This window comes from Chroicocephalus ridibundus, chromosome 4 (genome assembly GCF_963924245.1).
Source record: "Chroicocephalus ridibundus chromosome 4, bChrRid1.1, whole genome shotgun sequence".
In the NCBI taxonomy this organism is placed as follows: domain Eukaryota; kingdom Metazoa; phylum Chordata; class Aves; order Charadriiformes; family Laridae; genus Chroicocephalus; species Chroicocephalus ridibundus.
Genome location: NC_086287.1, coordinates 20,630,247 through 20,643,440, shown reverse-complemented (window position 1 = coordinate 20,643,440; position 13,194 = coordinate 20,630,247). Strand labels below are relative to the sequence as shown.

The 13,194-nt window shown below is 46.6% G+C and overlaps 1 protein-coding gene across 1 annotated transcript in view; it reads left to right on the top strand.

Moving 5' to 3' along the window:
* PNPLA2 (patatin like phospholipase domain containing 2) overlaps nt 1–13,194 on the top strand; it is a 31,185-nt gene that overhangs the window by 12,331 nt on the left and 5,660 nt on the right. Inside the window, exons 2-8 of the mRNA XM_063331955.1 lie at nt 4,166–4,398; nt 4,584–4,649; nt 8,683–8,892; nt 9,914–9,974; nt 10,909–11,076; nt 11,529–11,661; nt 12,418–12,540. Of these exons, the coding sequence (XP_063188025.1) occupies nt 4,166–4,398; nt 4,584–4,649; nt 8,683–8,892; nt 9,914–9,974; nt 10,909–11,076; nt 11,529–11,661; nt 12,418–12,540 (994 nt within the window). The remainder of the gene's footprint in view (nt 1–4,165; nt 4,399–4,583; nt 4,650–8,682; nt 8,893–9,913; nt 9,975–10,908; nt 11,077–11,528; nt 11,662–12,417; nt 12,541–13,194) is intronic.

The following is a 13,194-nucleotide window of genomic DNA, read 5'->3' as shown; positions in this document are numbered from 1 at the left end:
TTCCACTTGAAATACTTCACGGGTCAGCTGTCCTCTTGCTGGCTGGCAAATGGTTATCAATGTGATCTAGCATCAACAGGTGAGCATCATGGTGCCCTTGGTGCAAAAGCTCTGCTGCTGAAGATGCAGGTCTGAAGAGGCCCTTCTTCCCCACTCATCACCCTTCCTCCCATGGGGTGTTGCGATGGTCCTCATCCTTATGCATTGCACGGACTTGAAGTAGCCTTTCTGTTTCATCTCGGAGCTCTTAGCTGCGGTTAAGAGTCTTCCCAGCAGCCTGGCTAACATCAGTTTTAGGTGATTGATCTCCAGCTCCTCTCCTTTTCCAGAGACAGAGTATCAGCAGGCTGCTGTGGCTGGAGATGTTTGTATACAGTTATAAATAGCACGTGCTGCTTGAATGCTTTTCAGGTTAGAGAATGGTAGTTTAGGGCATGCAAGGCAGGAGAGACTTAGAGACTGGGTTATTTTGGAGTTGAGTGTGACTGGTGCGAGTGAAAGTCAGTGTGACTGGTGGGGGTGAAAGCCATTTCTTTAAGGGAACCATCTTGCTATGTCAGTAAGCTAACGTGAAGCTGGCTTAACGTAGCTTAAAAATGAAATGCGAACTGGCAGCTGCCTTCAGGTCTTTTCACATTGGTAACAGTAACTTGCTCCTTGTAGCCGCTGCAGAAAAATCACAGGATGAACCAGCAGAGTGGATCAGCTGGCCTCCTGGTCTGGCAAGGGACACGTTGGGGTGTTTCAGGACACAACTGTCTGACGCTCCTTTGCGTCATCACAACTGAAATTCAGATAAGGACGATGGCCCTGCAGTACTCGGATTCATGTATAACAACACCCCCTGGAGCAGTGGTTGGGGCAGGGGAGGAGGCAGATATGGCTTTTCTAGTGAAAATGGAATATTCCACATATGTTAATATACTTTTTAGAGGAATATTGTCTTAGTAAATCTGTACAGGGAAAACTGAATTAATTGGTTGGTGGGAGAAGAATGAAATGTCTTCCCAGCAACCAATACCAACTATTAGGGATTGTCTCTGCCCCTCGGTACGTACCTCAAGAAGGGAGGAGGAACTTAATTTAGCTTTTTCGCGTGACCCTGTGTCCTGAGTCACCAGATCCATCCAAAACCATGGGAAACTTTTCTGTGAACTGGAATTGGCACTGGACTAGTCCTAGTAATAATTGACAGCTTGTGGCTGACCTCTGTAGAACTTGTCTCTCTTGACCACCCCTCATTCAGCTGCTCCCTCTGGCAGGCTGTGAGCAGAATTTGAGATGGTTTTCCTGGAATAGCGCTTCTGGTAGTAACGGGATTAAAACACTGTCACCTCTTCTCTCTCCTCCTAAAAGTTTTTCCAAGAGGGCATTTCATCTGTGATGGATCTAACTACGTAAACCTGATTCCTTTGGCTGAACCCTCAGCTAACCTTATTTCCAGGAAAGCTGGTGGTGCTGCAGAGCACCCTGTCCTTGTCTCTTCCCACAGAGCTGTTCTACACTCTGCTTTGATGGGAGCCAGCAAGTCCAACAGAATCACAGGGGCCCTTAAATTGAAATGCCTCAGAAGCTCCTACGTTTATGCATGTATGCACACGTGTATAAAAAAACCATGCAAAACAACAAGCAGAAAGTACTCAAAGAATGAAATTGCTAATAAGCAATAACACTTATTTCATCCTCTGTTCTTCTCCGTCCCCCCCTCCCCACTTGGCTGTGAAATGCTGATGGAGCAGCTGCAACTGAAGTCTGCCTTCAAATGCTGAGACACTGTTTCCTGGCATAGTTGGGACTTTGCTGTTTTGTTTTTCTTAAGCAACTTCCAGCTCAATGTAGTTGCGGTTGTTTTCAGTGTTGCTATCAAATCTTTCTGCACACTGAGATGCCAAGTCTGAAAGCATCATTCTCTAAGCACCATCTCTTGGGTGACACGCGCACTCCGCCACCCCCCCAGCGTGGCCTTTGCACACAGGGTGTCTCCCCATGGCAGCACACTCAACACCCACCCTCCCACTGTTGGTTTTTTTTTTTTCAGCTAAGCTAGCAACTCCCTGCAATGCGCTCAGTGCAGTGGAGTTTCCTGGGGTCGTGTGGCTGAGGTGCTGGCCTGGGCTTCGTTCAGTTTTTGGCTCTGTTGTCGTTTCTTTTTGTGTCTTTCCTCCCCTTGTCAGATGTGAAGGCATCTTAGGGAGCGTTATGAGTGCTAATGTCATGGTGCTGATAAAATGTAGTTTCTATGAGGCTGACTTCCTTCATGTTGGGAAGGATGTTGAACCATGCGGCTACTATCTGGAACAGGCTGGGCTCAATGGCTTACTGCTAATTGAGTAAGTAAGATCAGAATTAGACTGCTAAACATTGCTCTAGGACAGAGCAAAAGACTGGGATTATAGTGCTAAAAATTGCTTCAGAGGGGGTAACTTGGATTTTCTGCTAAGTTGCTACCTCACAGTGCCTAAAATCCTGACCCCAGAGTCTCTGGTCATGTTCAAGGGTCCAGTTCTCGACGTGCTTGAGCTATTGGTGTTGATGGGTTTCCTAAGCACAAAATCACATTCCCCTGCTGTGTTGGTGGAAAACGTGTTGCTGGCACACGTGTATTGCAAAAGACTGGGATGTGTCAACATAGCTTTGAGGGTGTTGTTGATCTTACCTCCATTATATTTATTAACCTGGGTCTAACTTGGGTTCTTTCATTCTGCTGCCTCCTTTCTGCAATTGCAAGACTGGGTGGGAGAGCAAAATGGAGGGATTTCCAGTTGGCTTGAACTGATAGTCTTTCATCTTTCTCCAGGAACTGAACTTCTAGTCATTCATAGCATTGAGGTGTGGACTTGGAGGGTCTCTTAAGTACCTGATCAGAATTAAAGACAAATTTCACTTAATGTTGGTGCTGTTGGTCTTCGCTTTTATTAATGTCCCCGCAGCTCCCTCATGGTTGGGAGCTCTGAATCATATTTTTTTTCCAGTCTCGAAAACTTTTTTTTTTTCCCCAAGGAGAGGCCACATTTAAAAGTTAATTAGTTTCCTCACAAATGTGCCAGTCATTAAATTTGGTTGGAGAGAAGTCTTAATTTGTGAAAGCATGCCTCTTTTCTCCTAGCTTCTTTATTTCTCTCACATTCGTCTCGTGTGTATATTCCCAGTGCCCCTGGGAACGTAGTGATTGGGTGGTATTTAGAGGAACTGTTGTCTTGTATCTCACCATGGCGAGGAGATGTTTGTGGAAGCTGCAGACAGTTTGTGCAAAGGGCAGCATGATGGTTGCTGAGGGTTTGGCTTGGGTTTATGTTTTTGGTTTGTTTTCTCCCATCCCTCCTTTCCCACTGGAGAGCTCTGATGCTCTTGCCAGATCGGGCTTCTAGTGACTGTGAGATAATGGGCTTAGCAGATGCCTTTCCTTTTGTGCAGATGGGATGTCTCCTCTCCTCCAAACCCAGCTCTGTCACTGTGTGAAAGGGTAAAGAAGGCATGCCTTCCTGAGCCCTGCTTGCCGTCAGGGCCTAGTGTAGTGCTGTGGAATGTGACACGGAAGGGATGGGACACCAAAGACTGCAGATGGCACTAAGTCACTGATTCCCTAATGGACCATAGTGTCTGTCTCGCTCACTTGAGATGTGGCTGACATTCGCAGCAGAGCTGACATCACTGAGCTGGAAAGCACCAATATTCCCATTTACTGGCACTTTCGCTTACAGGCAGATAACTTTTTCATGTCAGAAAAAAGATGATGTTTACTAGAAAAGTTTTAGTGGAAGATGTTTTGAAGTGGATTTAGCCATAAGCTCAAAGCTCTTAAACCATCTCCCTTGTCTTCTTTGTTAGTCTGTGTTTTTACTAGCCCTGTGTTGTCCAGTGAAATAGGATTTAAGAAAAAATGTGAGGCCTCAGCCAGATGCATGTGATCTTCCTTGACTTTATAAAATGTATTTAAGATGAGGGTAGCTCTTTACAATGGGGGAGTGTGAGGGCCTAGACAGCAAACTTCCATGACTTCTCTAACGCTGCCCCATAGTAGCCTCTTGTCTTGAGTTGTGTATCAGCCATTGGGGAGAAACCTCTGAGTAAAGCTGTGAATGAGGCTTTTCTGTGCCTTACTTTGTGCAGGAGAAGGCTGGTTTTGCTAGGATTTCATGATGCATTTTTCTTTCTCCCATTGCAGGTGAGGCTGGCGCCAGCATTATTCGAGTATCAAAAGAAGCCCGGAAGAGGTTCTTAGGCCCACTCCACCCATCTTTCAACTTGGTGAAGACCATTCGGATCTGCCTGTCCAAGACTGTGCCAGAGAATGGGCATGAGATTGTAGCAGGACGTTTGGGTATTTCCCTGACACGGGTTTCTGATGGAGAAAATGTGATACTGTCAGACTTCAATTCCAAGGAGGAGCTGATTCAGGTGAATGAAAACTTACTGCAGAGGGCTAGGCAGGAACTGCATTCAGTTCTGGTTTGCCTTGTTCTCAAATGTCGTTAGTACTGGAGTATAATTGTCAGCACAAGCCAGTGTGGTGTTCTGAGAAGAGTAATAGGTTCAGTAGGCTTTGATCTGCCTCTCACATTCTGAATCTCTTTCCCCCTCAGGCCTGTGTCTGCAGCACCTTTATCCCTGTCTACTGTGGGCTGATACCTCCAACCTTGCGTGGAGTGGTAAGTAAGATTCTAAGATGCTCCTTCATTAAATCATGTACTAATGAATAAGACAACAGAACTGGTACTCAATTTTGGCAGTTCTATTGCCTGTCTGATGGCAGCAATTAGCCTGAAGAGGCATGAGAAATTCTCAAATAAATAGCTTCCAACAGTGGATGTGCCTTCATCCCACTGCTGCCTGTAAATGCTGGCTGTAAGTGTCCTGAAGACTAGAGGATTTACCATGGTAGTAATATATAGCAATCTGGACAAGTGATGGCTGACATAGCAGATAGTTCTTCTGGCTGCTTGGTACAGGGCTTTCCATCACTGAGGCTCCAACCCTCTGCATGTGGAAAGAACTTGGGTCCAGGATAGAAATCATGAGTGTAGTCCCTCTCCCATGTGCCTGACGCTTTCTGTGGGGTTTTAACTAGTGGTGCTGATACCAAACCTCTTTTCCATGGAGTTCTTCCTGAACTTCCTCACCTTCCTCTGACAATAGTGTTCTGCTGCCTGCAAGAGCTTTCTCTAATATCCTGCCCAAGGCTCTCTAGAGCAATTTCTCTCTTCTGTGTTTGCATATTAGAAATGAAAACATTTGAAAGCTGTGCAGAGCTGGAGCACCTCTGAATATTGCAGTCGTGCTTAAGGGCCTCAGTTGAGCTTGGACTCCCCTTGTGCTACATAGGTTAATGCACACGTTAAAAAGCTGTTTGTTTGCAAACTAAGTGGTCAAAATGGAGAGGGAGGACTGCTATTAATGTATGTGTGCCCTGGTTTCCCATAAGTGACCTGACCAAGATGCCTTAGTCTGTCAGAGCACAGCATCAGATCTGCTCCCACTGCTACCTGTGTCCTAAATGTGAGGTCAGTTTTGCTCCTGCATAATATACAACTTGGCTCGTTTTTGTCTTGTGCAAGCATGTTGAGTAGGGAAATGACCTAGAAGAAATGTACAATGTCCAACACTTCAGAGAAGCGACAGAATCAGAATGGTTTGGCATTTGCTCAGAAACTGCAGGCAGAGGTTTTGTCCCACTGATGGTGGGAGCATAGCAGTGGCTCTTGCCTGACACCTCTTTGGGGCTAGTTGAGGTCAGTGTGAATCGGGCAAAATCTCAAAATTCCAAAACTGCGTACAGCATGAGGGTTTCTGGAATGTGCAGCTGCCCTGGCACACTGAAGGGTGACTTCTCATGTCAAGATTCCTCATGGGGAAAGGTGGGGAGGGAATATGTGAGATGAGGAAATTAATTCCTACCTCTTCCCCAGAAAATTATGGCCCTTTCTGTCTCTGAAGGGGGAGCTGGCAAGGGAAGAGGTTAAATTAGATTGGGTATGAGCCTGGCAAAAGGTTTTGAAACAGGACTGCATGGTTTCTAGCATGCCTTTGATTATTGTATTTGCCACAGGACAGACTGACAGGCCCTGGCATGAGGACAAGTTTGCAAGGCAGTATGGTTTTGTGCAAAGTGTAAAATCCATATTCTGTCTTCCTCCTGATCTTTTTGCAGTGTTCTTGTCTCTGAGCTCTAGTAGTCCCATGGAGTGGATGATGAAGATGGGTGGGGGGAGGAAAAAAAAGAATTCTCAAATAGAGAGAAATGGAAGGGTCAATAACTGACCTGTCAACACACGCTCTCCCTGTGAACTGTCTATGGCACATGGGTGAGATGAATCCCTAACAAGAGTCGAAAAGCAAATTATCAGCTCATATGAGTGAGGGGCCCTGTGCACGGGAGGACACAATAAGGGAATGGAACTGGGCACCCCAGAAATTACCCCAGTCCATGAATGATTCCCAAAAGCTGCTGCTCACACCTGCAGGCAACTGGGGGCTCCAACCTGTGGCTCTGTGCTGTTAGGGGCTTTGCAGGAGGTTGGAGAGTGATTAGGCTGGGTTTACTGGAGGTTCACGCAAATCCAAAGAAGTGGCAGCTGGTATTGAGTAAGGAATCCTAATCGGCATTGCTTGGGGAACCAAAGAGTGGGGTTTGCACGTGTATTCCTGGATTTCCATGCAGTGAGAAGGCTTTACCTGTCAGCCTTACTGTAGCTAAGCCTTCTTCCTAACGGCATCTGTGCACTCATGCTGCCACCCTCAGGGAAACGTAAGTTTCTGCATCCTTACTGCAAAACTATTGTCTTGGTTAAGTGGCTAAAACACTTAACCTCGGTCTTCAAACAAAGTGTGTGCTGCCTGCTTTGCTCTGTCCTCTTCCCACTTAGCCTGTCATGATCTCATCCTTGCAGAGGGAGTCAGCCAGATGTCTCCAACTCTAGCTGTGCCTAGTCTGGCTTTCAGTGGAGCAGCTTTGGGGACATGATGACAATTAACAGTTTGCTATAGTTGCTTTTGGCTTACGGAAGACTGATGCCCACTTTAAAAGGGGGTGAGGGTTCGATTGATTTTGGCACCTCTGTTGTCCAGAAAGCATCCTGTAAGCAAGCTGAGTGTTCCTGTTTCCAAGAGGGTGTACTTCTCCTTGAGTTTAATCTATCCCATCCTTCCACTTTCTTCACTGCCCAAACCCAGGTGGTGCAGGAGCCTCTAACTGTGTCTCTCTTGATACTGTGTTTGGTGAACAAGACCTGACATGAGGATAAAATGCCCTGTGCTACAAGTTAGTGCTGCTGTAGCCTACAACTGTAATCACAAACCATCTCCCTTGAACCTGTAGGCTGTATGCAGAGGTAGTCTTGAGATTTAGTTTGCTCCCAAGAAACCCACTGTGCAGTCCACCCTCACCCTGCCACCTCGATGGGAGCTGGATTCCTATAGCTGAATTTGATTGCTTTCAGCCCAAAAGCCTATGAACTGTTCCCCAGGCTCAGGGGAGCTTCTTGAAGAGGTCTGTGCCTGTCTGCCATGTAAAGCAAGGGAGAACAGAATGCAAAGCACTCTCCAGGCAAAGCAGCCAGCATTTTCCTAGACATTGTGCGGCAAAAGACTGATGTTGGTGGTCAGTCTGCCTGTGAGACAAGGCAAAGTATGACACAGATCCTCTTCTGATCAGCATTTCCATGCTCTGCCTGAGTTCAGTCTCTGCCAGCTCAGCTCCTAACCCAGCAGAGAGCTGAAAGATGTTACAGGTGCTGCTTACGGGGGTGTGTAGCTTCTGTATGATGATTTGCTTTTGAACGCATCCAAAGGGAAGGGTTCCAGGCAGCAAATAGCACGATCAACCCTGATACAAAATCAGCAGGCCTCTTCTCTAACTGAGGCTCACAAGAGCTTGAGTTTTTGCTCTGCAGTCTCAAACTTGCTGCTCTTTTGGTATGACCAACATCCCTTTCCTTTTATCTTCTGCGTGTTGCTTGCTCTGCCAAAGGCCTGTGATAGGGATTGTCTTGCTCAGCTCCTTGTGCAATTATGGTACTGCAACAAATACTTTGAATTGAGTATATGCTACTGGGGTTGCTCTTACTGCAAGGGTAGCGCAAGTGTGTTTATGGTACATAGGTACAGGACGTTCTCTGATAAGAGGGTGCCTGTTAGGAGCAAACCCCAAGTCCCTCGTACTCTGTTATCACACCACAGCAAGTAGATTCCAAATGTGTATGCGTGTGTTGGTATTGCTGCTTGATAAGCCTGCTAGCAACAAATCATGTGGTTTTACTCTTAGGTAACAACCCTTCTGCCAGTGGGGACTCGTGTCTGAGCGTATTCATTTTAAACACAAGTGAAAAATGGCACAATGTCACAGTGTGACAGCTTAGATCAGTGCTAATTTGCACTGCAGGTGGTCATTGGTGTGTCATGTTATTTAATTGGACAGCGGTCAAACCCCATAGGAGATGTAAGTCAGCAGTCACACAAGTGAATATGCCTTTCAACACACTTGACCGTAGGAGGAAAGGCACTTAGCAAAAGGAGATTACAGACAAGACAGCTGTGCTGTCCCTGGTTTTGACTCCTCCAGTGCTGGTGGATATACTCCATTCTCTTCCCAAATTGTTGGCACAAATATGAACATTTGATCAGTTAAAAGAATGAACAATTGATCAGTTACAAGAATGAAGAGTGCTTCCTTTGTCTTGATTTCAGAGATACGTTGACGGAGGGATTTCTGACAACTTGCCACGATATGAGCTGAAGAATACAATCACGGTGTCTCCATTCTCTGGAGAGAGTGATATCTGTCCACGGGATGGTTCCACAAACATCCATGAGCTGAGAGTCACCAATACAAGCATCCAGTTCAACCTTCGCAACCTCTATCGCCTCTCAAAGGCTCTGTTTCCTCCAGAGCCACAGGTGAGTTTCCTGGCAGTACCAGAACTTGGGGATAGTAGATAGGCACTGGCTATACTGTGCACTTCTGCAGAAGATTCCAGACACTGTTAGTTTTGTATCTCTTGTTTGTCTGGCTTTTAACCTTGACATTATCAACCTAGTGACTTGGAAAGCCTTGACCATCTGCACAAGGTTGTATATGTGGCTTGGCTTTCTTTTGCTACTGAGAGATCTGGAATTTAGGTGGTAGCAGTTTCTTGGAAAGTATTCCCATGTTGCTCTCTCTAGAGTGGTGTTTGCCAGGAACTTAGGCTCACTTGTAAACAAGGTTGTATCGGCCATGAGAACCAATGTGCTCTTGAGTGTTCTAAGGTCAGGATGGAGCTGCCAGCCTGCAGCCAGTGACTGTCTCCTAAAAAGTGCAAGTGGAGCAGGTGGCACTGAAAACAGCTTTGCACGCTTCTGAGCAAATGCAGCCTCAGATAGCCCTGGCATTTGGGCATAACAAGTGTGCATTCGTGCGCTGAACTACTGATGCCGTGAAATGCCGAAGTTAAGACTCAGTAGCCTTGGTGACTATTAAGCAGGTATTCTTTATTGCAGCGCCAGGCGCACAGGGGATTGGACAAGTTTTTTCCTGCCCCCTCTCTAGTCTTAGCTGGTTTTATCTGCAAACACAGTGGCCTTTCCTGGCATTTGCTGGGAAATATTCTGGGCTGCTTGTCAGAGTGACTCGCTGAAGACTGCTCAATGCAGCATCAGCTGTAGATGAGGAAATGAGGTGGCTGCAACTCTAAGCCTGTACTTAAGTGGGATTCCAGGTGTCCCTTCCAATCTGGATTATCCTGTGATTCCCATCTCCAATGTATTCATGTTAAACCTCCCATTCCTGCTCAAAGCCTGGGAAGAGCTGGCAAGGATGAGACATGTCCTTGGGGTAGCTCAGGAATCAGCAGAATTCCTCTAAAGCCAGCATTGAGCTGGGTGTTTGCTCATACAGCCAATATCTAAATTACTTGGTTTTGCCTTCCTCTGCCCACAGGTGCTGCGGGACATGTGCAAGCAGGGCTATCGGGATGCACTGCACTTCCTGAAGAAGAATGGTAAGGAACTGGGTGTTTTTTAAGCTACACTGACTTGCCTCTTTTATGCCAGTCTTGGTCACTTGGCTTTGAGGATAGCCAATGGTGCATATGAAAGGTGGAAGGGCAGAATTGAGCTGTGCCTCAGATATCGGAATATGGAATTTCCATTAAGACGTCTATGCTAGCACTTCAGGAAGCAGAGGTGGAGTGGACACCTTTCCAGTGCAATGCAGAAGGACTGTAACCACTCTGATACCAGGGCGGTGGTTTTGGCACAACTGAGTGTTGAAGCTACTTAGCATGTGCTCAGTGCTACACCAAAACAGTTGTTAGGTGCCATTTGGATCTCCTGCATATATCCTCCTCCTTTTTACGTGCAGCTAGGGTACGTCTAATGTGGCAGAGCAGTGCAGAGTGCAGGCATGACCTCAGCAGCCCCCAGCGCCTGACAGTTTGACACTACTGTTTCACTCTCTTCTACATACAAGCACTGAACTTTCTTTCCTCCATCTGTTATAATAGGTTGAGTGTGTGTTTGATGCCACCTAGTGTCAATTTACAGCAGATCAAGTACATTTGTTTGCTCTGTGATGTGTACCTTACTGGGATAAGAGCAGTCATGCAGCTGTGTTTGTGGATTGAGCTGCAGGAGGGAAATCTTGCCTGCAAGATTGGTTACTGGTAGATTATAGCAACAAAACACTGCCAAACAGCACGCTGGAATACTTAAAGGGGAAAAGTTAGAATTTATGCTCGGGAAAGAGAGGATGATACTAAAGCAGCAAGATTTCTAACTCATTGTGGTAAGCATTGCAATAGATGTAAGCTAAAGAGGCTAGGTGTGTTGTCTGTCTGAGGGGTGTTAGGGTGAAGTGAGGACTCACACTGTAAAGGCCAGGCAAGGCAGTGTGGCTAGTTTTTATCATCCTTATGGTATGACTTCTCTTCTCAGGTCTCCTTCATCGTCCAAGTCCTGGCCGTCCTCTGCTTGCCATAGAAGCCCCCCCAGGAGAGAAGAAAGATGAAGAAACAGAAGCTGAGGACCAACTAGAGGACAATACTGCCCTTGCTGTTGTTGAAGAGCACATCTTCGAACACTTGCCTCCCAGACTGAACCAAGGTATGATCCAAAGTGAGAGAGCCCAGGCAATCTTCCTGTGCTGCCTGGTCCACTTCAGAGGATTACTGGGATCTGAGGGTATTGCTTGTGGCTAGGCTTGGCCAAACCCAGGGATTGAACTGGCACCCGCTGATGTTTAGATGGAGTTGGGGCCTCTTAGATAAAGTTGTGGCTTGCCCTGGGGAGGCTGCATTGGGAGAGGTTGACTCATTTGACAGTATTCTGCATGGTAAGGAGGGGAGGGGATCTTGTTGCTCACTCCTTTGGGAGTCTGATAAAGCTAAGAGCTGCTGTTATCTTCTGTGCTCAGAGAAGTACTACCCTGAGCAAGACTTCCTTAAGAAGTGGAAGGTGGAGAGGGGAGACCTCAGGCTGGGTAACTTCTGGGGTGTGGCAAGGAAAGGGATATAGTCCCATTGCTGGGATTCAGCCATGTTCTCTTCTGTCTTCAGCTCTTCTGGAGGCTTGTGCTGAAAGAAGAAGTTTCTTGACTGGTATTACCAACATGCTGCCTATACGTGTGGCCACAGCAATGATGGTCCCTTATATGCTGCCTCTGGAGTCTGCAGTTTCCTTCACTGTCAGGTAGGTCTTTGGCTGGTTCCTTCAGTGATGTTCTTCACAGTGCAGCTGCATCCAGCGATGTAGCTGGTGGAGCATGAATGGACAGAGAGTAGGATCCTCTCTAACACTGCAGTGCCAGAGTTCTGGGGAAAGAGTTCCTGCTGCTTACCGGACATGAGGGGAAAAAAAAAAATCAACCCAAAACTTTTCCTACCTTCATGTGTCATTTAGCTACAGCCAATATTTGAAGCTTGCAGGAAGACGTCTGTGTGCTGGAACTTTGCCCTAGAAAATGGTGGTAAATTTTGGAGCCTTAAGAGAGACTTCTGAACTGGGAGTGCAGCGATGAAAGTAGAAACCACAGAAGAGGTGGAACCACTGGGGTGAGAGGTAGTGTAGTCCCAGCCATTTCCAGCCTCTACACTTACATGGCTGGGAAGGCAAGTCTGTCAGACTTGTTCTTAGTATGAAGTACCCTATGAAGAGTTTCTGGAAGGAGGTAGTTCGTGATAGAAAGGCTTAGGGAAAAACCTTTCCAAATCGGAAAATGGATGGAAAATACGGAAAGTGCAGACACAAAATGTGAAGAATAAGTTCCTGGCCTGTCTCATCCTTCACAGCTTCTTCCCCTTAATCCTTTGAATGGTAGTGTAAATGGCTCTTAATGCATTTGTCACTAAAAATAATGACTAGTCATTGATAGGAGGCAAAACTGGCATTCTTTCCATCCTGTTCTTTTTCTGGCCCAACTGATGGTTATCTCCTGCCTTTTCCCAGGTTGTTTGAATGGCTTCCAGATATCCCTGAGGATATTAGATGGATGAGGGAGCAGATGACTCAAATCTGCAACTATCTTGTGAAGAAAGCCAAGAAGAAACTGGGCAGCCATCTTTCAGCCAGGTATGGCTGGTGTCCTCCATGGCGCTGTTCTGGAGGACCCCTCCATTTCCCCTTTCACCTTTGACTTCTACAGACTACTCCATTGGAGCAGAGCAAGTAAGGCACAAATGGACCAGAAGGATTTACTGCCCACTCTAAAATGCAAATCTGGTCCATGGTCTCTTGGCTTCCTTAACTGTTGGATAGACTCAACACATGGTCTCCTTCCTTCTTCCCATTGCAGGGCAGACCCTGTAATGAAGCTGTTCCTATAGCAATAGGGCAGAAGATGTAGGTCTAATTAAAACAATACGCCAGCTTATTCTGTGGTCTCTGTAGAAGACAGAGGTGCTTGTCTGTGTGGCATTTGCTGGCCCAGGGTCCCCTGGGCTTCCAAGAGCTACTTGTGTTCAAATGACATTTTCTGCCTCAAGATCTAGGCCTGGTTTGGGGTGGGGAGGCACTAGGGCGGCCAGCAAACACTAGAGGGTTTCAAAATAAGACACGGTGCTTTGGGTCTGTGTGTGTGCCTCTGCTTCTGAATTTAACTCCCTGCAGTGAGCTGTGGCTTGGGGCTGAGGTAAGACTGTTGCGTGAATGAGGATAGGAAACTGCACGTTACAGTAGCAGGCAGAGGGTCCCAGCTGTGATGCAGATCCTAGTATGAAGGAGTGA